At 43.1% G+C, this 25,507-nt stretch overlaps 1 protein-coding gene across 5 annotated transcripts; it reads right to left on the minus strand.

Moving 5' to 3' along the window:
• Positions 1-19,639: 19,639 nt before the first annotated feature.
• LOC123412639 (pentatricopeptide repeat-containing protein At2g26790, mitochondrial-like) lies at positions 19,640-24,103 on the minus strand. Of its 5 annotated transcripts, XR_006613556.1 has the most exons (4): positions 21,268-24,103; positions 20,360-20,593; positions 19,898-19,918; positions 19,640-19,746 (listed from the first exon to the last, which is right to left on the minus strand). XR_006613556.1 is itself a non-coding variant. In XM_045105587.1 (2 exons), the coding sequence occupies exon 1, from the start codon at positions 23,848-23,850 to the stop codon at positions 21,316-21,318; it is 2,535 nt and encodes an 844-aa protein (XP_044961522.1). In that variant the 5' UTR covers positions 23,851-24,103; the 3' UTR covers positions 19,640-19,918; positions 21,268-21,315. The 5 variants fall into 5 exon arrangements, 1 of the variants encoding a protein (XP_044961522.1); XR_006613557.1 differs by lacking the exon at positions 20,360-20,593; XR_006613555.1 differs by having other exon boundaries at positions 19,640-19,918; positions 20,360-20,564.
• Between the last annotated feature and the right edge of the window lie 1,404 nt (positions 24,104-25,507).

Raw genomic sequence — 25,507 nt, forward strand, 5'->3', positions numbered from 1 at the left:
ACTGTTCGCTTTGAAGGTGTGTCACATGAGTTCAATTTCTCCAAGTTTGGTAGACAACCTCATGAAAAGGAGTTGCCTAGTAAGGATGAAACTATTGCCTTAGCCTTTATTGCCGTGCCTCCTACTGATCCTTTAGAGCAATATTTGCTTGAGCATGAATATGATATGCATATGGATGAAAGGCATGAGATAGATAGAGTTGTCTTAGAACAATATCCTATCCTTAAGAATAACTTGCCTGTTGAACTGCTTGGGGATCCACCCCCACCAAAGGGTGATCCTGTGTTCGAGCTTAAACAGTTGCCTGATACTCTTAAGTATGCCTATCTTGATGAAAATGAGATATATCATGTTATTATTAGTGCTAGCCTCTCAGAGCATGAAGAAAACAAGTTACTAAAAACTCTGAGGAAGCACCGTGCTGCTATTGGATATACTCTTGATGATCTTAAGGGCATTAGTCCTACTCTATGCCAGCACAAGATTAAAACTGATCCTGACTTCAAACCATTTGCTGATCATCAAAGGAGATTGAATCCTAAGATGAAAGAAGTAGTAAGAAAATAAATACTAAAGCTCCTGAAAGCAGGTATCATTTATCATGTTGCTCACATTGATTCGATGAGTCCGGTGCATTCCGTCCCTAAGAAGGGAGGCATTACCGTTGTCCCTAATGATAAGGATGAATTGATCCCACAGAGGATTATTACTGGCTATAGGATGGTGATCGATTTTAGGAAACTGAATAAAGACACTAGGAAAGATCATTACCCTCTGCCTTTTATCGACCAAATGCTAGAAAGGCTGTCTAAACACACACACTTCTGCTTTCTAGACAGTTATTCTGGTTTCTCCCAAATACCAGTTGCACAATCTGATCAGGAGAAAACCACTTTCACCTGCCCTTTCGGTACCTTTGCTTATCGATGTATGCCTTTTGGCTTATGTAATGCACCTGCCACCTTTCAAAGATGTATGATGGCTATATTCTCTGACTTTTGTCAAAATATTTTTGAGGTTTTCATGGATGACTTCTTCGTTTACGGGTCTTCTTTTGATGATTGCCTCAGTAACCTTGATCGAGTCTTGCAGAGATGTAAAGACACCAATCTTGTCTTGAATTGGGAGAAGTGCCACTTTATGGTTAATGAAGGCATCGTCTTAGGACATAAAATTTCTAAAAGAGGTATTGAAGTCGATAAGGCTAAGGTTGATGCAATTGAGAAAATGCCATACCCCACAAATATCAAAGGTATAAGAAGTTTCCTTGGTCATGTTGGTTTCTATAGAAGGTTCATTAAAGACTTCTCTAAGATTTCTAGGCCTCTTACCAATCTCTTGCAAAAGGATATTCCTTTTGTCTTTGACGATGATGTGAGGAAGCCTTCGAAATACTTAAGAGGGCTTTGATAACTGCACCTATTTGTCACACCCAAGATGCGACCCTATCCTCAATTTGGCACGGGGGCCTCGTCAGGGATAGAAGCGCATCTCGTCGTGTCGCAAGAATGGATATCGTTCAAGTACAAGTACTGAAGAGAAGAGATATATATATAGAATTGGCTTACACTCGCCACAAGCTACATCAGAGTCACAGCAGTACATTACATAATCATCATGAAGAAGAGCAGGGTCCGACTACGGACGAAAACAAACGAGAAAAGAAGAACGACGTCCATCCTTGCTATCCCAGGCTGCCGGCCTGGAACCCATCCTAGATCGAAGAAGAAGAAGAAGAAGAAGCAACTCCAAATGAACAATCAACGCGCTCGCGTCAAGTAACCTTTACCTGTACCTGCAACTGGTGTTGTAGTAATCTGTGAGCCACAGGGGACTCAGCAATCTCATTTCCAAAGGTATCAAGACTAGCAAAGCTTATTAGGTGAGGTAAGGTTAAGTCATGAGGTTGCAGCAGCGGCTAAGCTTATATTTGGGGTGGCTAACTTACGAGTACAAGAAATCAGAGGGGGAAGATCTACGCATAACGGACGTGAACTAAGGTTGATCAAATGAATGATCCTGAACACCTACCTACGTCAGACATAACCCCACCGTGTCCTCGATCGGAGAAGGAACTCACGAAAGTGACAGTCACGGTTACGCACACAGTTGGCATATTTTAATTAAGTTAACTTCAAGTTATCTAGAACCAGTGTTAAACAAAATATCCATGTTGCCACATAACCACGGGCACGGCTTTCCGAAAAGATTTAACCCTACAGGGGTGCTCCAACTAGTCCATCACAAATTACCACAAGCCGCATAAAAATCCTCAATCACGAAGCTCGCGATCTCGTTGGATTCCCTAGTGGAAAACCTCAACTCTGAGATTACCCAAAGCATCACCGGAATCCCGGTGCACAAGATATTCCGTCAAAGGTAAAACTAATCCAGCAAGGCCACCCAGTGTGTCGATGATCCCGATAGGAGCTGCGTATCTCGTTCTCAGGACACACCGTCTATGCAAAGTGGACGGGAACCAAACCTCGAGTTGCCCCGTGGTGGCACCGCCGACTGCTAGGTGGGTGGACCAACACTCATGAGGAGCACTGGCCCGAGGGTTGATTAAATTATCCTTGGGTTAATTACTCCCTATGCAGTTCATTAGTTGTTAGGCAAATGTAGTTACAAAGTTGGGCCTTTGCCAGACCAGCTTTAATCTAAAACGAATTATCAAGGGCGTCCCCATAACAACCCAGATCGTGTTAGGAGCGCTCATTTATGGAACATAACACCGGTAGCCGAAAACTAAGGGGGCAAAGGCGGAACAAAACACCAGGCTAGAAAGGCCGAGCCTTCCACCTTTTACCAAGTATATAGGTGCATTAAATTAAATAGCATTTAAGTATGGTGATATAACAAGGAACCCATGTTATCACATGGAAGCAACTGCACCTGCAACTAGCAACGCTAACAACAGGGTTAAGCAAGCAGTAACATAGGCAAACAGTGGTTTGCTAGGTCGAACAGGTTGAGGGTAATCATGGCATTGTTGAGAGGCTGATATTTAACATGTGGTAGGCAACGAGACATAAACGATAGAAGCGATAAAACTAGCATGGCGATGATAGTAATGGTATCTGGGGAAATGGTCATCTTGCCTGAGATCCCGCTTGGAAGAAGAACAACTCCGAGAAGTCGGCGAACCAACATAGTCGAACGGGTCCTCACATTTCGACATGCTTGCGGAACTCTATCGAGACGGAGCAAACCGGAAACAAACATCAACATAGATATTCACCACACGATGCACAACATGATGCACAACCTACTATGATGCGTGATCAGTTCAATGATGCAAGGGATGGCATGGCAATTCACCTCACACAAACTCTACACATTAAGTGAAGCTCGATATGCAACGAGTTGTATATCGACGAAACTCCACGTTTAAGTATTTAATTCACTCCCGATTATTAACACGGCAATGTTTAATGTTGTTTAACATGGCAAGGGGTGAAGCGGTGATTCTACATGGCATCCTAGACGGTTAACACGCGGAACAAAGAACGGAGCTACGGCACAACAGGCATGCAACACACGATATATGCCATGAATGCGTCATGCATGCAAGTTACAACACCAGAGGCAAGAAGAGAAAGGAACATGTGTCGCCACGGCGAGCGAGAGGGAACCATGGCAGCAAAACGGAAATGAAGCCACTGCAACGTTCCTATCCCGATAACTCGACGAGATATCATGCCAACGTATAGGAAGCGTGTGCGGGAACGCTAAATAAAGAATGGGGTGATCCCGGTTACCGGGTTCCCATGTGTCGAGGCACACCAAAGAGGTACACGTGCAACGGGCAACGTACGACGCAAACATACATACATCTCATACATCTCAAGCATTCGGTTCACGACACGTTCCAACGGTATACCTTCGAAGCGTGTCGGGGCGGAACGGATCGGTGCGGTGTGAACATATGTCGTCGTGGTCGTCGTGGTACTCGGGTCTTGTCGACAGCAGTCGTTCGCTCGGCGTCGTGGTTCATGGTCTTCAGTGACGGTAGTCGAACTCGTTTCCCGAAGATGGTCGTTGAGGACGTCGTGGTACTCGCGATCTCGTCGACAACCCACGGTGGCGGGGATGGAGCACGCGGTCTTCGGCGACGCTAAACGAAAGGCGATAGGGCGAGGCACGCCACAACAAGCAGCAACAAATAGCAGCTTACGCGATAAGCTACAGCAACTGACATCGGCAGCAAGCATCAGCTAGCAACAACATTAGGCAACGAGCTACAGCAGCAACTAGCATCAGCAAGCATTAGCATCTAACAGCAAAAACATGCTAGCCACCACATCAGGCATCGCAGCACAACAACAGGAAAACGGCGATAGCCACAGGAGGATTTGCAAGGAGCAGCAGCGACTAAGCAACAACAGCATAGCAGGCAAGCAGGCAACATCAAGCAGCAGTAACATCTAGCAAAACGGCGGCAGCAAGCTACGGCAGCGGCATCAAGCACAGCAAGGCACAACAGCAAGCTGTCTAGCACCGCAACTAGCATCAGCACGCAGCAGCAACGGCAACAGCCAGCGACAGGCAAGCATCCGGCGGCAACAACACGCGACAGCAACAAGGAGGAGGAGGCCGGGCCATGGCAGCAAGCACGGGACGAGGCCGGCGGGTCCTGACCTCCGTTGACATCCGGCAAGGGGCCCTTGCAGCAGCAGGCGGCGGCCATGTCGGCGGGCACAGCAGGGCGGCGCGAGGAGGCAAGCACGGCGGCAGGCGCAGCGCGGGGAGGCGAGCAGCGAGGACGGGAGGCATGCAGGCGGCGCGGGGATCCGAGGGGAACGGCCGGCGGGCTGGGTGGCGACCTAGGGCCTGCTGGCTTCGGGCATGGGAGATGCTCCCTGGCGAGCGAGGTCACGAGGGACGAGGCCAAGGGCTCGGGCGCGCGGGGAGAGCAGCTCGCGGGCGACACGGGGTGGAGCAGAGAGGGGAGGAGGAGGAGGCACGGCAGGCGGCGGGAGCGAGGGCGGCGCGCGGGGTGGAGCACGGCGGGGCTACCGGCGGGATCGAGGGAGGCCATGGCGGGGCGAGGGGGAAGCAGAGGGAGGAGGCGCACGGGGGAACGAGGGGAGGACGAGGGGATCGGCTGGATCCGTCTCCTGTCGCTAGGGCAGCACGGGCCTGCTAGGCCTGGGCCAGCTCGGGCAAGGGCTGGGGTCTCTCCCTCTCTCTTTTTTTTCCTTTTTAAAAAAACAGAAAACTCCAACAAAAATGAAAAAGGTTTTTTTAAGAAAATAGAAAAATGCTTTTGGCTCCCTTTAAAAAAATATACCCCAACTATAAAATAGCTTGGGCATTTTAAAACAAATAAAATGAAACCTTTTTTTGAGAATAAAATAATACCCTTTTTTCTTTAAAGAATAAAATTAGAGCTCTTTAAAGGAGAAAAGAAAATGAGACGTTTTAGAAAAATAAACAAAAGGGAAAATAAAGGAAACCCAAGGGGTGGCCCCCACATTTAATAAAAGGGTTTTTTTAAAAGAAGACGCATTTTTTAAAGGGTTAAAACGGAAACTTTTACACAACCCCAAAACAAAATCAAAGAGAAGAGAGGAGGGGAGTTCCTATCTCACGCAAAGACGCCGAGAGCACTTGAAGCACACCCACTCAAAACACCACAGGCGACCGACGATGCAAGATGCCATGCATGATGCGACGATGCAATCTACATGATGATGCAACAAATAAAACTAACCACACGACAAAAACGGAATAGAAGTGGGAATCTTCTGGAACTTCGGCTTCGGGCTGTCACACTATTGTTCAACCACCTGATTGGAACTTACCTTTTGAGATCATGTGTGACGCTAGTGATTATGTTGTTGGTGTTGTTCTAGGGCAAAGAGTCGATAAGAAGTTGAATGTTATTCACTATGCTAGTAAAACTCTAGACAGTGCCCAAAGAAACTATGCCACTACGGAGAAGGATTTTTTAGCAGTCGTGTTTGCATGTGAAAAGTTCAGGTCTTACATAGTTGATTCCAAAGTCACTATTCACACTGATCATGTTGCTATTAAGTACCTCATGGAGAAGAAGGACGCTAAACCTAGACTTATCAGATGGGTTCTCTTGCTACGAGAATTTGATTTGCACGTTCTCGACAGAAAGGGTGTTGATAACCCAGTAGCAGATAACTTGTCTAGGTTGGAGAACGTTCTTGATGACCCACAACCCATTGATGATAGCTTTCCCGATGAGCAACTGAATGTCATCAATGCTTCACGTAGTGCACCGTGGTATGCTGATTATGCAAACTATATCGTTGCCAAATATATACCACCTAGTTTCACGTACCAGCAAAAGAAGAAATTCTTCTTTGACTTGAGACATTACTTTTGGGATGATCCTCACCTTTATAAGGAAGGAGTAGATGGTGTTATTAGACGTTGTGTACCTGAACATGAACAAGGACAGATCCTACAGAAGTGTCACTTCGAGGCCTACGGAGGACACCATGCGGGAGATAGAACTGCACACAAGGTATTGCAATCAGGTTTTTATTGGCCCACTCTCTTCAAGGATGCCTGTAAGTTTGTCTTGTCTTGTGACAAATGTCAAAGAATAGGTAATATTAGCAAACATCGGGAAATGCCTATGAACTATTCACTTGTCATTGAACCATTTGATGTTTGGGCTTTGATTATATGGGACCTTTTCCAAAATCCAATGGGTATACTCACATCTTAGTTGCTGTTGATTACGTCACTAAGTGGGTAGAAGCTATCCCCACTAGTAGTGCTGATCACAACACCTCTATCAAGATGTTGAAAGAAGTTATCTTCCCTTGATTTGGAGTCCCTAGATATCTAATGACCGACGGTGGTTCACACTTCATTCATGGTGCTTTCCGTAAAACGCTTGCTAAGTACGATGTCAACCATAGAATTGTGTCTCCCTATCACCCTCAGTCGAGTGGTCAAGTAGAGCTAAGTAATAGAGAGATTAAACTGATTCTGCAAAAGACTGTCAATAGGTCTAGAAAGAATCGGTCTAAGAAGCTCGATGATGCACTGTGGGCTTATAGGACTACCTATAAGAATCCCATGGGCATGTCTCCGTACAAAATGGTGTATGGGAAAGCATGTCACTTACCTCTTGAGCTAGAGCATAAAGCTTATTGGGAAATCAAAGAGCTCAACTTCGATTTCAAACTTGCCGGTGAGAAGAGGTTATTTGATATTAGCTCGCTTGATGAGTGGAGAACTTAGGCATATGAGAATGCCAAGCTGTTCAAAGAGAAGGTTAAGAGGTGGCATGATAAGAGGATACAAAAGCGTCAGTTCAATGTAGGTGATTATGTCTTGCTATATAACTCTCGTTTAAGATTCTTTGCAGGCAAGCTTCTCTCTAAATGGGAACGTGCCTATGTTGTTGAGGAAGTATATCGTTCTGGTGCTATCATGATCAACAACACGGAAGGTAATTTTCCGAGAGTGGTAAATGGGCAGAGAATCAAGCATTATATCTCAGGTACTCCCATAAATGTTGAAAGCAATATTATCAATACCATAACTCCGGAAGAATACCTAAGGGATATTTATCAGCCTGTTTCAGACTCTGAAAACAAAGAGGTATGTGATTTGGTAAGAAAACAGAGTCCAAAACTTTTCGAGTAGGAATTTTTCTCCGTTTTGGAATATTTGAAAAAATACAAAAATTGGAAGTAGTCCGGAAAGTGCTCGAGGAGGCAACAAGCCTGCACGGCGCAGGCCCACCCCCTGGCCGCGCCGTGAGGGCTTGTGGCCACCTCGTGGGCCTCCCGGACTCTGTTTTCGTGCAGGGTACTCCTTCTCGTCTGAAAAAAATCATTATATATACTTCCGTTTGGTCTGACCCCTGCATCACGCAGATTTCCTCTGTTTTTCGTTTCGAGCCTGTTTTCTGCCGCAGATCTATAGGTCAAGAAGTCGTCCCAGGAATCTGTGGGGGAGAACAACCTCCGTCAAATCTATGGAGAAGTTCATGCTGATCTGAAAAGGATGGAGGTCATGGAGGCTAAGGAGAGGCTACCTAAAGAAACCAAGGTCAAAGCTAAGGAGAAGGATCAGGCATGGGACAAAGTGCAATCTGTGCTCAACAAGGAAGAAGTTGAAGAAGTGGATTTCCTCCAACCCTACCTCCACCTACTGTCTCCATCTTTGATTGAACTCTTGAGGTTTTGTGAAACAACTCGTGCTCGCAATACTTGTCTCACTCGTGAAGTTGTTTTGCTAGAAAAGCATATCGCAGATCTCCAAGGTATAAATCAAAGACTCATGGCCCTCTTGGAGTCAAAGATTGCAACAACTCCACCATCACCACCAAAGGAAGACAACTGAGCATTTGTATGGGCAATCCCCTTGGCTTGTGCCAAGCTTGGGGGAGTTGCCCCGGTATCGTATCACCATCACATCTTTTGCCTTTACCTTTGTTTTAGTTTGTTACTTTTCAGTTTTCTTTTTTCTCTAGTAGTTTAAAAGTCTTAGTGTTTTAGTCTTTAGTTTTGCTTTGTGTCTCCCCCGATGTATTCTTTCTCGTGAGCCATATAATAAAGAGTGTCTTGGTTGAAGGGCTTTGCCTCTTGCCATGATCAAAAGAGTGAGAATAGAACAAAAGCATGAAAGATCATGTAATGATCTTATGGGAAGTGATGGCTTCACATATAAAAAAGAATGAGGATTAAAACTTGTTGAGGGTAGGCAAACGTAGACCTTGGTCATGGTTGCAATTAATAGGAAGTGATAAGGAAGGAGAGGTTCACATATAAATATATCATCTCTGACACCATCTATGATTGTGAACACTCACTAAACTATTGCATGCCTAGAAGTAGGTGTTGGATAAGGAAGACAACATAATGAATTGTGTTTGCTTGGCTCTGAACAATCTTATATGATTAGAGATCCCTTAGCATGTGACGATTGCTTCCACCTCATATTAGCCAAAACTCCCGCACCAAGTAGAGATACTACTTGTGCATCCATAAACCTTCAAACCAGTTTTGCCATGAGTGTCCACCATACCTACCTATGGATTGAATAAGATCCCTCAAGTAAGTTGTCATCGGTGCAAGCAATAAAAATTGCTCTCTAATATGTATGATCTATTAGTGTGTGGAAAATAAGCTTTATACGAACCTGTGATGGGGAAGACATAAAAGCGACAGACTGCATAATAAAGTTCTTTATCACAGGAGGCAATATAAAGTGACGTTCCTCTGCACTAAGAGGACACGCATCCAAACCTCAAAAGCGCATGACAACCTTTGCTTCCCTCTGTGAAGGGCCTATCTTGTACCTTTACTTTTTGCCCTTGAAAGAGTCATGGTGATCTTCACCAATTCTTTATTTCGCCTTTATCTTGGCTACCGTCATATGCTTGGGAAAGATCTATATTCATATGTCAACTTGGAGGTAAGAATTCATGAATTATTATTGTTGACATTACCCTTGAGATAAGCAGTTGGGAGGCAAAACTGTAAGCCCCTATCTTTCTCTGTGTCCAGCTAAAACTTTGATCTCATGAGTACCACGTGAGTTGTAGCAATTGTAGAGAACGAAAGAATGACTGAGTATGTGGGTTTGCTTTACAAGCTCTTATTTGACTCTTTCTGATGTTGTGATAAATTGCAATTGCTTCATTGACTAAAGGCTATCGGTTGTTACTTCTCGGTAAGGTTCTTGATCCATACTTTACTTTGTGAAGGAATTATCACTTTAGCATGAGATATTATATGTTGGTATTGTTGTTCTGATCATGATCATGATGCATGCATGTTCGTATCTTGTTTTGTCGACACCTCTCTCCCTAAACATGTGGACATATTTATGGAGCTAGGCTTTCGCTTGAGGACAAGCGAGGTCTAAGCTTGGGGGAGTTGATACGTCCATTTTGCATCATGTTTTCATGTTGATATTTATCGCTTCTTTGGCTGTTATTTCACTTCAGGTACAATTCTTATGCCTTTTGTCTCTTATTTTGCAAGGTTACATGAAGCGGGAGAATGCCGGCCACTAGAATTCTGGGCTGAAAGTGGAGCAAAGTTGAGATACCTATTCTGCGCAACTCCAAACGCCGTAAAAATCAACGAGGATTTTTTTCCTGATTTATCAAAAATACTGGGCCGAAGAAGTGCCAGAGGGGCGCCAGGGGGTGCCCACAAGCCTGCACGGCGCGGCCACCCCCCCCCCCAAGCCGCACCATGAGGGCTTGTGGGCAGCCTACTGGCCCACTTCCCCCCTCTTTTGCTATATGAAGGGTTTCGTCCAGAAAAAAATCAAGGAGGAGCTTTTTCGTGGATTCGCCGCCGCCACGAGGCGGAACTTGAGCAGAACCAATCTAGAGCTCCCGCAGGACGATCCTGCTGGGGAAACTTCCCTCCCGGAGGGGGAAATCACCGCCATCGTCATCACCAACACTCCTCTCATCGGAGGGGACTCGTCGCCATCAACATCTTCATCAGCACCATCTCATCTCCAAACCCTAGTTCATCACTTGTAACCAATCTCCGTCTCGCGACTCCGATTGGTACTTGTAAGGTTGCTAGTAATGTTGATTACTCTTTGTAGTTGATGCTAGTTGGATTATTTGGTGGAAGAGTTTATGTTCAGATCCTTCATGCTATTGATTACCTCTCTGGTTATGAATATGATTATGCTTTGTGAGTAGTTAGTTTTGTTCCTAAGGACATGGGATAAGTCATGCTAATAGTAGTCATGTGAATTTGGTATTCGTTCGGAAATTTGATATGTTGTATGTTGTTTTTCCTCTAGTGGTGTTATGTGAACGTCGACTACATAACACTTCACCATTATTTGGGCCTAGAGGAAGGCATTGGGAAGTAGTAAGTAGATGATGGGTTGCTAGAGTGACAGAAGCTTAAACCCTAGTTTATGCGTTGCTTCGTAAGGGGCTGATTTGGATCCACTAGTTTAATGCTATGGTTATACTTTGTCTTAATTCTTATTTCGTAGTTGCGGATGCTTGCGAGAGGGGTTAATCATAAGTGAGATGCTTGTCCAAGTAAGGGCAGTACCCAAGTGCCGATCCACCCACATATCAAACTATCAAAGTAACGAATGTGAATCATATGAACATGATGAAACTAGAATGACAGAAATTCCCGTGTGTCCTCGGGAGCGTTTTTCCTCCTATAAGACTTTGTCCAGGCTTGTCCCTTGCTACAAAAGGGATTGGGCCACTTTGCTGCACTGTTGCTACTTTTGTTACTTGTTGTTTTCTACGAATCATCTCACCACACAATCACTTGTTACCGACAATTTCAGTGCCAGCAGATTTTACCTTGCTGAAAACCACTTGTCAGATCCTTCTGCTCCTCGTTGGGTTCGACACTCTTACTTATTGAAAGGACTACGATTGATCCCCTATACTTGTGAGTCATCAAGACTCTTTTCTGGCGCCGTTGCCAGGGAGTGAAGCGCCTTTGGTAAGTGGAACTTGGTAAGGAAACATTCATATAATGTGCTGAAATTTATTGTCACTTGTCACTATGGATACTAATCCTTTGAGGGGCTTGTTCGGGGTATCTTCACCTCGAACAGAAGCACAAATAGTTGCTCCTCAACCTGCTGCACCTACTGAAAATATTTGCTTTGAATTTCCTTCGGGTATGCTTGAGAAACTGCTGGCTAATCCTTTTACAGGAGATGGAACACCAGATTCCTGCTCTCACTTGCATAGTGGGGAGAGACTACGATTCGGCCACCCATGCTTGGCCAACCTATGTGCAGTCCAGATCTTTTCTTGAGTGGCCAACCACACGAAGAATTTGATTTTTGGGAGAGCCCAAGATTTCCACACCGCATGCTTCATGGGGGTAGAAGGATACCTGGGCATTACTCGGGCCAGGTCGGGCTTCAGGCCGGGCCAAAAAAGCCCGACCTGAAAAACCCAGGCCCAAGCCGTGCCAGCCCTGCCGTTGAACCTAAATTTTAGGCCCAAGCCTGGCCTGATCCAGAAAATGCCCGACTAGGCCCGGCCCGATCGCGGCGTCATTTTATTTTTCCATAGGCCCAAGCTCGTCCCATACTGACCATCGGGCTCAACTTTCAGGCCCGATGGGACAAATAGGCCTGGCCCAGCCCAGGATTTTCGGGTCGGGTCGGGTCGGGCTGCCCATGCCCGGGTATAAGTAGAAGGTTCCTAAAAACTGGGTTGCGTAGGCGAAAGCCGCAAAATATTGCTCGTCGTTGATTAGTGTGCTTCCAAACAATCTCGTCCTCGGCATGAGCATCAAACCAAAAATCATGAATAATTTTCCGAAGGGCAACGAATTGGCGAATGTGCTCCAAGATGAAGTTCACCGACAACTTGATCTTGGACATTCAAGCATCGTCGGAAAGAGCCTCCTTTATCTTCCATTTTTCCCTAACCGAGGCTGCAAAAATGAGGGGCACAATGTCCTTGGGCTTCTGGTTGTTGATCCATGGTGCCTCCCAAAAGGGTGTCTTCGCCCCATTCCCAACGGGGATAGTTGTAGAAGCATACAAGAGGCTAAGATCTTCCGGTTGTAGAAGCATAGTCGCAAGGGTTGTCCATGCCCACCCACAATTTTGAGGGCTCCGTCCACTCAAACAAGGCCATCCACTACAAGAAATATGTCAACTTGTGACCTCCATTATTGGTCACTGATTGGTCGTTAATTTCCGTTTTTGACCTTTTTACGATCAAAATGGGTTGGTCAAAAGCTAAGCGTCTTTAATGAACTGTAACGACCAAAATGAAAGGTCGTTGGTTCTACGACCAATTTCTTGGTCGCTAGCAATCTGTCAACACCACGTCGGATCTGACGTGGCAAGCTGATGTGGAAAAATTGCGACCAAATGAAAAGGTCATCGATTAGAATCAGCCCGGTCCAATTTGGTGTCTATATGGGTCGAGCCCAGTAATTCAGCCTTTTTTCAAGTCATTTTTTATCAACTACATGGGCCAAGCCCAACAGTTTAGTTTTTTTTGGGTCGTGGCCTTCTTACAATCAATTGATTTCTATTTTCAGCCATTATATTTTGAAGCTGGTCCTACTAGTCAGATGAATCCCACTTGTCGTAATCTCATACATGAGTCCCACATGTCAAAATTTTCAAATTGCTCAAATTATTTTTCAATGGTTCCCACTAGTCAAGCTTCCGTTTCACATTTTCTTCAACATACATAATCACTATTTCAAACAGAACAGAACAAATATAATTCATCAAATAACATTAAATTAGTCTATTGCAATATTACAATTTACAGTCTATTATAGTCAAATTGATCAAACAACTCTTTATTGAGTAGGGCTTCACCGCTTTGCACTTGGTTTCGCGGCTTCAAACTTAAAATTTCATAGGCCTGAAGCTCCTGTAAAAGAGCGAACATCAATGCTACCAGAATTAGAGTGTATTGAAATGGCAAAACTAATGTAAGCATAAAAGCGGATCTAACTTCTAGTCTAGCCGATGGTTGCTTCTGAGCAGACGGAAAAATCAAACTTCCTGGGGCTGCAGGGCATAGATTTCTTCCCCATCCTCACCATCATGTCAGGCTACGCCGTGGGCAGAGATGAAGAGCAAATAATTAATTAGTGGGCAAGGAACTAGTCCAGATTTCCAAGTACATATAATCTGATTCTGATGGAGACTTATAGACCGATAAGAAAAGTTGGATGTTTCAAAGCCAGGATGACTATCCACTCTTGATGAGGCAGACAAAATATCCATCCATGATTTGTCATAAATATTGCTAACACACTTTTTCTATATATACGTACATGACATCATTACACCAAGCATAAGTAAAGATCCTACCAAAGCTATAACATGGAGCAGTACCAACCTTGGTAGCATGCAGTGCAAAAGAATACATAGATGAATCACATTCGTCTAGGCACAACAGAATCTTGCATAGGCGCATAGCATAGTAACAGCCACATACATGCATAGCCTCGTAAAACACAAGTAATATGACATGTTTAATCGACAAGAAAATATGCCCGTCGTTTTGACCACCTTTTGAAATGGGCATGTAAAATTCAAAAAATCAAAAAATTATAAAACCTTCGCATTGTGTCATTATATGTGACCAAGTTACCAGGAAAAAATAATAAACTTGTAATTAATAACACAGTTATTTTTAAAATGTGTTCTAAAAAATGAGCTATCATGTGTGAAGATTCATAGCTTTCAAGCAAGATGATCAATCATATGGCCACATTCATGGCATAGTTTGTTCTAATGATCTCATATTATGCACAAGGATGCATATTGAAATGACAAACAATGTTGTCTAAGGAAGTTTTCATTTTCTTTGGACGGAAAATTCATTTTCCATTTTTCGAGTGCCTAAAATGAGTTTTTTTATGAAGGACCTACCATATATTTGTTGCAAAATTGGACCGAATCATTTTTTCTAAAATATTAGATTGTATTTAATGTACAATTGATAAAATGGTTGGGTGTCAAAATCTTTGAGACACCTTTTGTGAAAAAGACAAATTTCCCTCGATTCAGCACGAAGCGGGTCAAATTTGAACTGCATGTGCATTATAGTTTGCTCTTTATTTTTCACAAAAATCATTTATAGGTACATAAATATCCATTTAATCAGAGATACATGGTGTGGTGGCAAGACATCGAGGTTTGGATGGTGTCCGAGGGCCCCAACTCCAGAGCACGCAAACTAGCATGCCAACTGCGTGGTCACCGCGTGACCTTGCGTTGCCACGTGTTATGGGTGGCCTAGGCATGTCTGATGTGTCAGACACTCCCGAAATATGTGTTAGGAAGAAGAATACAACAGAAGAATCTTACAAGGAGACGGAACTAAGCTCAAACATGAATTAGCAGCCAAGTGTTTGATTAGCGGTGGGGGAAATGAACATGGCCAATGAGCCTGAGTTTTGGTTGACGATGATCGTCAACTAAGGAGACTCTCTTGGAAAATTTCAGCTCAAACGGATGAGCCTAAGTAGCACTTGCTTTGCAAAGTACCACACTGAACAGAAATATGAATGTTGAAGCTGGGCTCAAATGAATGAATGAATTGAGCTGAAATTTGGCGAAGGGGATAGTAATTTGGCCATAAGTAGGTATTGTACAAATTTGATACTATTTGGACGTGCCAAAGTGGTACTTCCTTCACAATGCTCTTCTCTGGACAGAAACTTAGGAAAATTATTGAGAGAAATTAACTAAATGAAATGAGCTAAAATTTGGTGGAGATAAGTTATATAGGTTTCAACATTCCCTCGTAAAGTTTCATAAATAATTAAGCAATATAAAATATAGTTGTTTCACAAACTGAAAATATGACCAGAATAAAAGTTTGGATGATGAGGTCACATCGATTGCTGGATAAATCTAAAATTTTGCGGAGAGTGATTATTTGAGCATATGAAACATTTGAAAAAATCTCATATCATTTGGATAATCCTAGCCAGTACTCCATTCACAAAGCTTCCTTTTGGGTAGAAACTCTAGAAATTTGCTGACGAAGCTTTACTAGGCAAATGGAGCTGAATATTGGCATGTAGAAATGATTTTAATATGTAAGAGAACCCGAAAAGTCTGAGGGAAATAGGAGGGGTCTAGATAGCACTTGCTTTGCAATGTGCCAATTTGGACAAAAAATAGAAATTGATGTTGGGCTCATATAGATGATTGGATTGAGCTCCAATTTGAAGAAGGATGATAATTTGGGCATATGAAGGCGCTGTAAAAAATTCATAGCATTTGGATAAATAAAAATGTTACTTCCTTCACAATACATTTAAAAAGGAGGTGGCCTTAAGTACCAATGCATCTACGTTCACAACCTCATGACCATTTATATTGGTCGTAATCAAGTAGAAATAAGGTCGTTGACCACTATTGTCTGCTTTATGACCATTTGATGAAAGGCGATTTCAGGGTTTGAGCCCTTCCTAGCGAAATGGCCGTGGATTTACAACCAATTCAGCTTGGGTCACTGAGAGAAGGTCACAAGTTGACATATTTTTTGTAGTGATCTTAGGCGAAGCGCTCTTGCGAATTTAGCCGTGTTAAGCACACCAAGCCCTCCCCGCTCAAACGGGCGACAAACTAAAACCCAGTTGACTTTGCACTTGGCCCCCGTAGTCTTGTCCGAATCGGACCAAAGGAAGGCTCACTCAAGCTTGTTTGTGTTCCGCAGGGTGCTCGGGGGGGACAATGAGAGGGGTGATGTAGTAGACCGCTTGAGCGAAGAGCATCGACTTGACTAGGGACGTGCGACCAATCATGGTAATGTTGTTCCCCTCCCAAGGTGGAATCTTGGCTGCCACCTTATCCACCAAGAACTAAAAATCCACCTCTTTGAGCTTCCAAACCGAGAGTCGGCCTCGGATATCTCAAGGGGAAGGTCGCGGTTTTAGCCGGCAAGCTTTGTAGGATGGTCCCAAGTTGGATGTTGTGGCATCTAATGAGCACGACCGAGCTCTTGTGGAAGTTGGTCTAGAGCTCCGTGACCTTCCCAAATCCCTCGAGGATGGTGGATAGATTGTCAATATCCCGTTTTACAGGCTCCATGAAAATAGTCGCATCGCTCGGATAGAGTGAAGTGCGCAGAACAACGCGCCTACCTTGAATTTTGCGTGACAGTCCTTTTGTTATGGCAACATGGAGAAGTTGTTGGAGTGTGCCGATGGTAATGACAAAGAGTACAGGCGAGAGAGGGTCCCCTTGCCACAATCCCTTCCCATGGTTGATTGGCGGACGGGGCACACCGTTCAAAAGGATCCAAGAGGATGAAGTAAAAAAATAGAGCGGCAACCCAGCCTCGGTACTTGCTTGGGAAGAGCATTAACAAGAACATGCGGCCATGGACCGGATGATGAAGGACGAGCGTGCAGCCGTGGATTTTTTTTTGTAAGGTTTTGAATTTGTATTTTGTTCCTTTCTTTTCTCTTTGGCAAAACTTATCGACTCTTTTCCAGATTGAATATAAGGGTACTTTGGATTTTTGATAAATTCTGAGGTTTTCTCTAGAGACTCTTTTTGGCCAAATTTGGACCAAAAATGGTTTAAAATCTGAATTTTGCTTGTAGTTTTTTCTCTATTGGGCAAAGCTTTTCTAGAATTTGTCTGGTTTTTTCTAGAAACTTCCATTTTTTGGCCAAATTTGACCAAGTATTCTCCTGAATTTGGATTTTGCTTCTATTTTTTTCGTTCAGCAAAACATCTTACAATTTCTCAGATTGAATATAAGGGTATTGTTCATTTTTGAGAATTTATTCAAGAATGTCGGGGCATTTTCATCTTTTGGTCAAAACTAATTAAGCATTTAGGGCACTTCATTTGTTTACCTCATTTGTGACCAAAAAATTCTTCCACAATACACAAGCTCCATCATTGCCCTTTGTCAGGTTGCACACCCCCGCACACGACTATTCAAGTTGAACATCGGTGACCACAATGGCAGAAAACCCTCATCACATTTGGAACTATACAACTAGCTATGCATCGTGGGCCGGCGCCACGGCTCAGAGGCACATAACATGGATTTCACAAAGATATCATTTGTATAATACTCCCTCCGTCCCAAAAACCTTGTCTTACATTTGTGTAGATATGAATATATCTAGTCACATTTTAGTACTTTGATACATCCATTTTTAAACAAACCTAAGACAAGAATTTTTAAACAAATGTGCAAATAATTTCTACATGAAAGATAGTCTTGCAGCAACAACATTGAGGGCCTCTTTGATTCATAGGATTGTAAAAACGCAGAAATAGGAAAAACGTAGGATTGGAATGGCATGTTCATTGGATTCCTATAGGGTTTGAGTTTGTTTGATTGTATCACGGGAAAAACAAAGGCTTTCTTCCAAGAGGTTGGAGTGGATGTTAGAATTTCTATGAAATGTAGTAAAAATGAATCCTTACGGGAAAAAATCCTACAGGATTCAATCCTACTAATCAAACGATCAACGTAGGAAAAAATTCCTAAGGATTCTAATCCTTCAAAAATCCTATGAAAATCCTTTGAATCAAAGGGGTCCTGAAAAGTCATGAGCCTATTCCAAGGCAAACACTAGGATATCGGCAGCAGAAATCCAAAGTTGAAAAGTCATAACCTATTCCAAGGCAAACACTAGGATATCGGCAAGGCATATCGAAAAGACGCACAGGAAAATGCAAGCCAAAGATCTCAAGTGCGTACAGATACGATGCAGTGGAGCACCAAGTCGCTGAGATAAAAAATAAATTAATCCACAAGGTACTGATACACTGACAGGTATAAGCATAGTAACCGAAACAATTCAACGGCATTGGACTACAGGTTGACTTCACAAGAAACCGCGCGAAATGATCATGCCCTCATTTCCAGCTTCATCATCTCCACCAGCAACTCGTACAAGCAAAATAAGTCCAATAAATCAATGGAAAAGCTTAAGATGTTAGGTAACCTAAGGGGCAAAACGATATCTTTTGTGACAAGGATTGAAATGTCTATTAGTAGCCACATATATTGCCAAGTGCAAGGAAGAAGGATGATAGTCATTACCAAGTAATGAAGGAGATTTTATGGCAGTTTGAATGTTCAAAGGAAGATTTTTAATCAATAATTACTAATAAATGTGTAGTCAATCCTCAAGCAGACTACCAACATTTAATAGTGCTATAGGTTCCACTAGTTAGAAACCTCCTGATGAAAATAAAATACATGCACAGAACCATAGTTAGCATTTGGCAATGGACATGCAACAAAGCAATAATCATATTATTATTGTTCTAGCCTTAATTAAATGGCCTAATGATGACAAGAGCAGGAGGAGCTCACTTGAAACTTTCAATCACATGCAAATTTTACTACTCCCTCCGTTCCTAAATATAAGTCTTTCTAGAGGTTTCACTAATGGACTACATACGGATGTATATAGACATACTTTAGAGTATAGATTCACTCATTTTGCTCCGTATGTAGACACCTAGTGAAATATCTTAAAAGACTTATATTTAGGTACGGAGGGAGTATATAATAACAGGCTAACATACTAATGTTGGATAAGGCAACCTTGATACTCCCTCTGTTCCAAAATAACTGTTTTAACTTTGTACTAGCTCTAGTATAAAATTGTACTAATATTAAGACACTTATTTTGAGACGGAGGGAGTAGTTGTTAGCTAAAAATTGTACATAATGTGCCATCCAATAGACAATTCTATGAACCGTTTATACGGTAGTAGATGGAGCAGTATTAAAAATCTGTGCATTGCTTTTCATGGCAACCGAATTTGGTTGGTTCAATCCAATCATAACACAGCAGTTAACACGATATAACAGCTCATAAGTGTGCATGATTGGTCATGTTCTGAAAGAACTACTCCCTCCGTTCCTAAATATAAGTCTTTTAAGAAATTCCACTAGAAGACCACATACAGAGCAAAATGAGTGAATCTATATTCTAAACTATGTCTATATACATCCGCATGTAGTCTTTTAATGGAATTTTAAAACGACTTATATTTAGGAACGGAGGGAGTATTTGGCTGCAGCATACCTTCAGAAGTAAATTAATAATATGGTGTGCAATGAAGCTAATTAATCTAGTCAAGCGGTCACCTAGTCTTTTTACCGTCAGAATCAACTATAAGAGACATGCAGTGAGGTTGGAACATGTTTACGATAAGTTACCTTTATAACAAAGCTCAACGTATCCAATATCAGAATCCAATGTAGTCGGAGTATAAGGCTTGATTACTTCCTCACCAGTAGCATCCTTCCCTCTGCAGTCAGTTAACAAAATACATAAAACAGAACCAGAATATTCGACTCACTCCATGAACCAAAAAGAATGAACATTCAACTCAACATCATAACCGTAGACCAGGATATGAGGAGTAGAAGTGTTCAGAGAGCAAATTTGAACTTGGCCACCTTATGACTGATCTGTCTCTTCTGCACAAGATCATAGCACATCCATTAATATTTATATTATACACAAACTTCAAAAGCAGTAATCTTGAATAAAACAAATAATTTTGTCCAGAGGGTAGTAAGTGTGAAAATGGATCACACAAACAGTTTTAAAATCCCCTGGAATCTGCAGGTGCAGAACCATGCGACCTAAATAGTCGAATCATGCTGCAACTTTGGATGAAGCATGAACATGAAATCACTGTGGATTCAAATATAACAATATTATCTGTAGCAATTCTTGACCTTGCATTGCAGGTAGCTTGTGCTTGTACCAAATATTACCATTTGTTGTGAAAATAATTTATGTTTATGAATATTAGTTTTTTTAGAACTTTAATTAGTTAGCAACAGGGGTACAATCAGTGCTTAACACCATTTAAATCTCCCTTGCGTAGTTTCGCAGCCAAACAGTAGTTCTACCTTGCACCAGGACTTCCGGAGCCTCCAAAAGGAATGCTTCCGGTCAGCTGCATCCACGACCTCCGGAGCCTCCACAAGCTCTACAGCTTGCTTTGCAATGAATCAAACGCTCAGTCGTTGATATGCAAATGGAACCCATCAGGGAAGAACTTCCCATCTTTTCAGCAGAAATAATTTGATTTGGTGACCTTTGTAACATCCCCAACTAAAAACACCAGGTTAACACTGAATGAACTGGGACCAGGTGCAACGATTTAAAGTATAAGTCAAATTAGCTTAGAGGCAAGGATTTACAGTACAAGCATGAAGTTCAATACAGCAAAATTTCAGTTTGACGCAACAGAGCACATGGTAAGGAAAGCCTCAAACATCTGGGTTTATAAGCAGTAATACTTTGATCACTGCAATTAGCTTACTGTAGATAACAATGGCTATCTATTGAACAATTTGGTTTTCATTTCAATATTACCAAGAGAAAAACGTTAGAGGTGCACACGGATGCCAAATTTCCGTGATACATTTATGTGTTTATATACACAAGCAGCTTCATACACTAATGAAGTCATGCATTATGCTCTCCCGTGTGGTGAAGTTTGTCATTCACTTACTAACAAATACTAGATTCTATACTTCGCCAGCTTCTTCCGTACGGCATATCTTGGGACGCTATTTAAACAAGTATGCTTCTGAAAATTATGCATTTCATTCGACATGTATACTGTAAGGCACCTAAATTCTCACGAGCTTGTATAAACATAATGCATGTTAAGAGCATTACACATCAAAGCATTAAGCACTAAGCACATGAATGGATATCATAATATTTTTTATCACATATTCAAGTGGAAGTAAAATATATAAAAATTAGTTCCAGACTTCCAGTAAATTCATGACTTACAAAATATTACCTTGCTGACGTGATTTCAGTGGATATAACTGCAGTGAAATCATACATGTCACTGATACTGCCTTTCCCTCAAGGTTTTCTGATTTAATACAGAAAAGGTCAGTGCATCTGGTTTTATTCCCCTGTCAACCATTTCTTCAAAAAGATCTTGTGCCTTCTCCATTTCTCCCTGGCTGCAATACCCACTTATAAGAGCTGTGTATATATATTGATCAGGAGTAAGCCCTTTCTGCAACAATTCATCAAATCGTCCCCGGGCTTCCTCTAAAAAATCGGCTTTGCACTGCCCATCTATCAATACGGTGTAGAAGGGTACATCAGGTTCAATTTCCATTTTTTCCATAGAGCTGAGCAACCGGTTCTGCTTTACTCTAAGAAGATAGATCCCTCTCTCCTTAGTAACACCCTGCCAGCACCGCTGCAGGTACTCTTTTAGGTGACCATCCAGTAGCACGGTATATGCAATTACGTCAGGCTTAATACCTAAGTTTATCATCTGATCAAACAATTTGCAAGCTTCTTCCATCTGGCCAACCTTGCAATAACCATTCATTAGTACAGTGTACACAATAACATCAACAGAAAGTCCTCGCTGAACCATATCATGAAACCATAAGTGAGCATTGCGCATATCTCCGGTCTGACAATAGGCTGATATGAGTTTGCTATATGAAATTACATCAGGAATAATATTATTTTCTAACATCATGCTGCAAACTGTTGAAGCTCCCTGGGCATTTCCATCCCTACAAAGGTCATTCGTCAACTTTGAACATGAGAAATGATCCACAATTTTTCCTTGCTTAGAAACCCTAAGAAAAAGCATGTAAGCATGATCAGTCCAGCCTGAATGCAAATAGCCACAAACCATTGAACTGTACAATACTTCAATGTGATCGATTCCTTTCTCTTCTACTATATTAAATAACACCTCGGCTTCACTAAGGTTGCCACTTCTGCAATATCCATCAATTATTATACCATAAGTGAGTGAATTAGGCGCTAACCCTTGATCCGCCATATGGTCAAGAAGGTCAAACACCTCAGTAACAAGACCATTCTTGCAAAATCCACTGGCCAATATGTTATATGTAACTACATCTGGCTTTACATTTGCCTTCAGCATCACTTCAAATGCTTGACGTGCATTTGGTACATCTCCCTTCAAACAATAACCCTTGATCACACATGTATAGTGAATTCTGTCAGGTGTCAGACCCTCAGCCTTCATTTCTCTAAGTAGCTTAACCGCCTCATCCATGTTCCCAAGCTTGCAGTAAGCATAAATGGCAATGTTATACAGAACCCCATCTACGTGGAGTCCCGAATCTCTCAGTTTCTGGAAATGCTCTGTAACCTCAGATGTCATGCCTAAATTCATAAAGCATTGTAGAAGATAACTCGCAATGTGGCAATTTGTTTCGAAACTATGGGATACCATGGCTTGATAATGATCCAACACCTTGAGTAAGTTGCCCGCTTTGCCATAACTCCGAATGAGATAGCTATAACCATATATATCTGGGGTGAAACCTTGTCTCGTCTTGTTCTCCAAGAGCATTTCAACCTCCTGTAGTCTCATTTCCTTGCACAGCCCATCCATTACCATGTTATAAGCCATGGGCTTAACTTGAACCCCTTCCCTGCTGATCTCTTGCAGAATAGCATAAGCCAAATCAATCTTTCCGCAATCACACAGACCGGTTATAAATGATGAGTATGCATTTATATCTGGTTTCACCCCCATTTCAATCATCTCAACCCACACTTGGAATGCTTTGTCTGCCTTCTTTTCTCGAAAGAGAGACCTGGTGATAATGCCTAACGCGTGAGCATCCAAAGTCAATCCAAAGAGCTTAATTTGATCATAAGCCGATACAACAATCTCCGAGTCACCGCTCTCAGCTGCAAATTTGAGAAGTATGTTGCAAGTCCAAACTGCCGGGACAATTCCAAGCCTACAGAGTTCACCAAACAGCCCTATTGTGTCCGGTGCACTGCAACAAGTGGTGCATGTCATGATCAAGCAATTAGTCGCAAACAAGAGAGCATCTGAAGCTGCGCACGTCCTTCTGAGCTGATGCATGAGCGGCACGATCTCAGGGCAGCCGCCGCCACCATCGGCTGACGAGAGCCGCGAGAGGATCTCACGGAACAAGGAAAGCAGCATCTTCCCCTGGCCCTTATGTGACAGAACGCGGATGATCTCCGTGTAGGTGGCAAGGTCATGGCGAAAGCCGATGCTCTCGGTGTCCTTGAAGTAGGCGAACGCGATGGCAGGCTTCCTCTCCAGGCGCTGAAGAGTCCTGACGACTCCGGCGGAGCTCAGGCTCGGAGCAAAGCCCCTTCTCCGGGTAATCTCACCGGGAGCGCAGCCCCTTCTCCGGAAAACCTCGCCGGGGGGAGCGCAGCTGGGCCTCTCCTCGCCGCTCGAGGTGGCGTCGTTGTCCGGGTGGTGCGCCCAGGCGGCGAGCACGGAGAGGCGGCGGCGGCGGCGGCGAGGGGATGGGGATGGCTGCGCCGCGGGAGGGGCCCGGGCGTGCCTGCGGCACTCGGCAACGCATTTGCGGCGCCACAGCAGCATGGTGATCTAGACTGCGCGCATCCGGGAATGGGATTTGAGCAGGAGGATCGCCGGACGGAGACGACCTAGCTCGTACCTCGAGGCTCGGCGGCCAGAGACCGCGGACGGGGTGGGGGCCGCAGGAGCGCGCCGCGCGATGCCCCGATGATGGAGGACGCGACGGAGGTGGCGGCAGCGGCGACGCGATGGGGCGGGACGGCTGGGGAGTTTGGGGGGTGGAGGAGGGGGGTTGGGTCGTCGGCGGTGACGACAAGGAACGGCACGGCGGCTGGTCTTGGGGGCTAGGGCTTTAGGAAGATTTTAGCCAGTCTTTTTTCACTACCAATTCATCCATTTGTTATGTGCTACTCCCTCCCTTTCTAAATATAAGTCTTTCTAGATGTTTTATTAATGGAGTACATACGGATGTATATAGACATATTTTCGAGTATAGATTCACTCATTTTGTTTCGTATGTAGACATCTAGTGAAATATCTTAAAGACTTATATTTAGGTACGAAGGGAGTAGTATGTTTTTTTTTGGACATGGTTATGTAGGAGTAGTATGTATTCCCTCTGTTTCAAAATAACTTTCTTAACTTTGTACTAGTTTTAGTATAAATTTATACTAAGAGACATTTATTTTAGGACGAAGGAAGTACTAGTTACTAAGTACAAATGCCCGTGTGTTGTAATAAAAGTATAAAATTATTATTATTATTTTCGACTTAAGTATATAATTAATATATAACGCTGCAAAATTATTATTATTATTTTCAATTTAAGTATAGAATTAATATATAACGCTGCAATACGAATTTGTATGAAACGGTGCGTAAGAAAAAATATGAAAGACTGAAGTTCGGAGCCTTGCTGCTCTAAACTTGTATGGATGATGCTAACAAATGATAAAAAAATGACAAAAAAGTATCAGAACAACATTCCGATGACCTCATCAAGATGATGCCAGAGTTAATAACATCTAGTTTACGTCCATATATGGCACAGATCTTGGTGTGTGCCAACGAATAATCGGAGTAGATTACAAAAAGGGTATATTTTGAGGGCAGTGATTATAGCATCTCTAGCAGACCTAGTATAAGTAGTCAAACCCATAATTTTTTACTTTTTTCAGTTTTGATCGAAAAAAGTGTCCAGAACAGAAAACGTAAAAGTGGTCTACCCCGTAAATTAATTCAGGGGCACGGAAAGGCCACACCCGAAACTCTTATATTTGAAGGTTGGAAGGCCGAACTGAGGGGCCCCGTATACGAGTCAAACCTTGTCGGAGCAAACATGCCGACGCGGAGTTTGCCAGAATCTGCCCTAAACTCGCCGGAATTCATCACCGCACGCCGAAAAAGGCCGCTAGACGTCGCAATCGCCCGCTGCCGGTTTGAATTGGACGAGCTCGACCTCGTCGTGGCCTCCCATGACCTCAGCGTCGCTGACGTAATCTGATTGGTTATGTGTGACGCCCTCGGTTTAATCGTACGCTAATCATACACGCAAATGCGTACGATCAAACCCAAGGACTCACGGGAAGATATCACAACACAACTCTAGACACAAATAAAATAACATCAACTTCATATTACAAGCCAGGGGCCTCGATGGCTAGAATACGGAAGCTCGATAAACACACGAGTCAGCGGAAGCAACAAATATCTGAGTATA

This window comes from Hordeum vulgare, chromosome 7H (assembly GCF_904849725.1).
Source record: "Hordeum vulgare subsp. vulgare chromosome 7H, MorexV3_pseudomolecules_assembly, whole genome shotgun sequence".
NCBI lineage: Eukaryota > Viridiplantae > Streptophyta > Magnoliopsida > Poales > Poaceae > Hordeum > Hordeum vulgare.

What these genes read in the sequence shown, in the direction of transcription:
- LOC123412639 (XM_045105587.1), bottom strand. Translation starts at nt 23,850, where the DNA reads ATGCTGCTGTGGCGCCGCAAATGCGTTGCCGAGTGCCGCAGGCACGCC.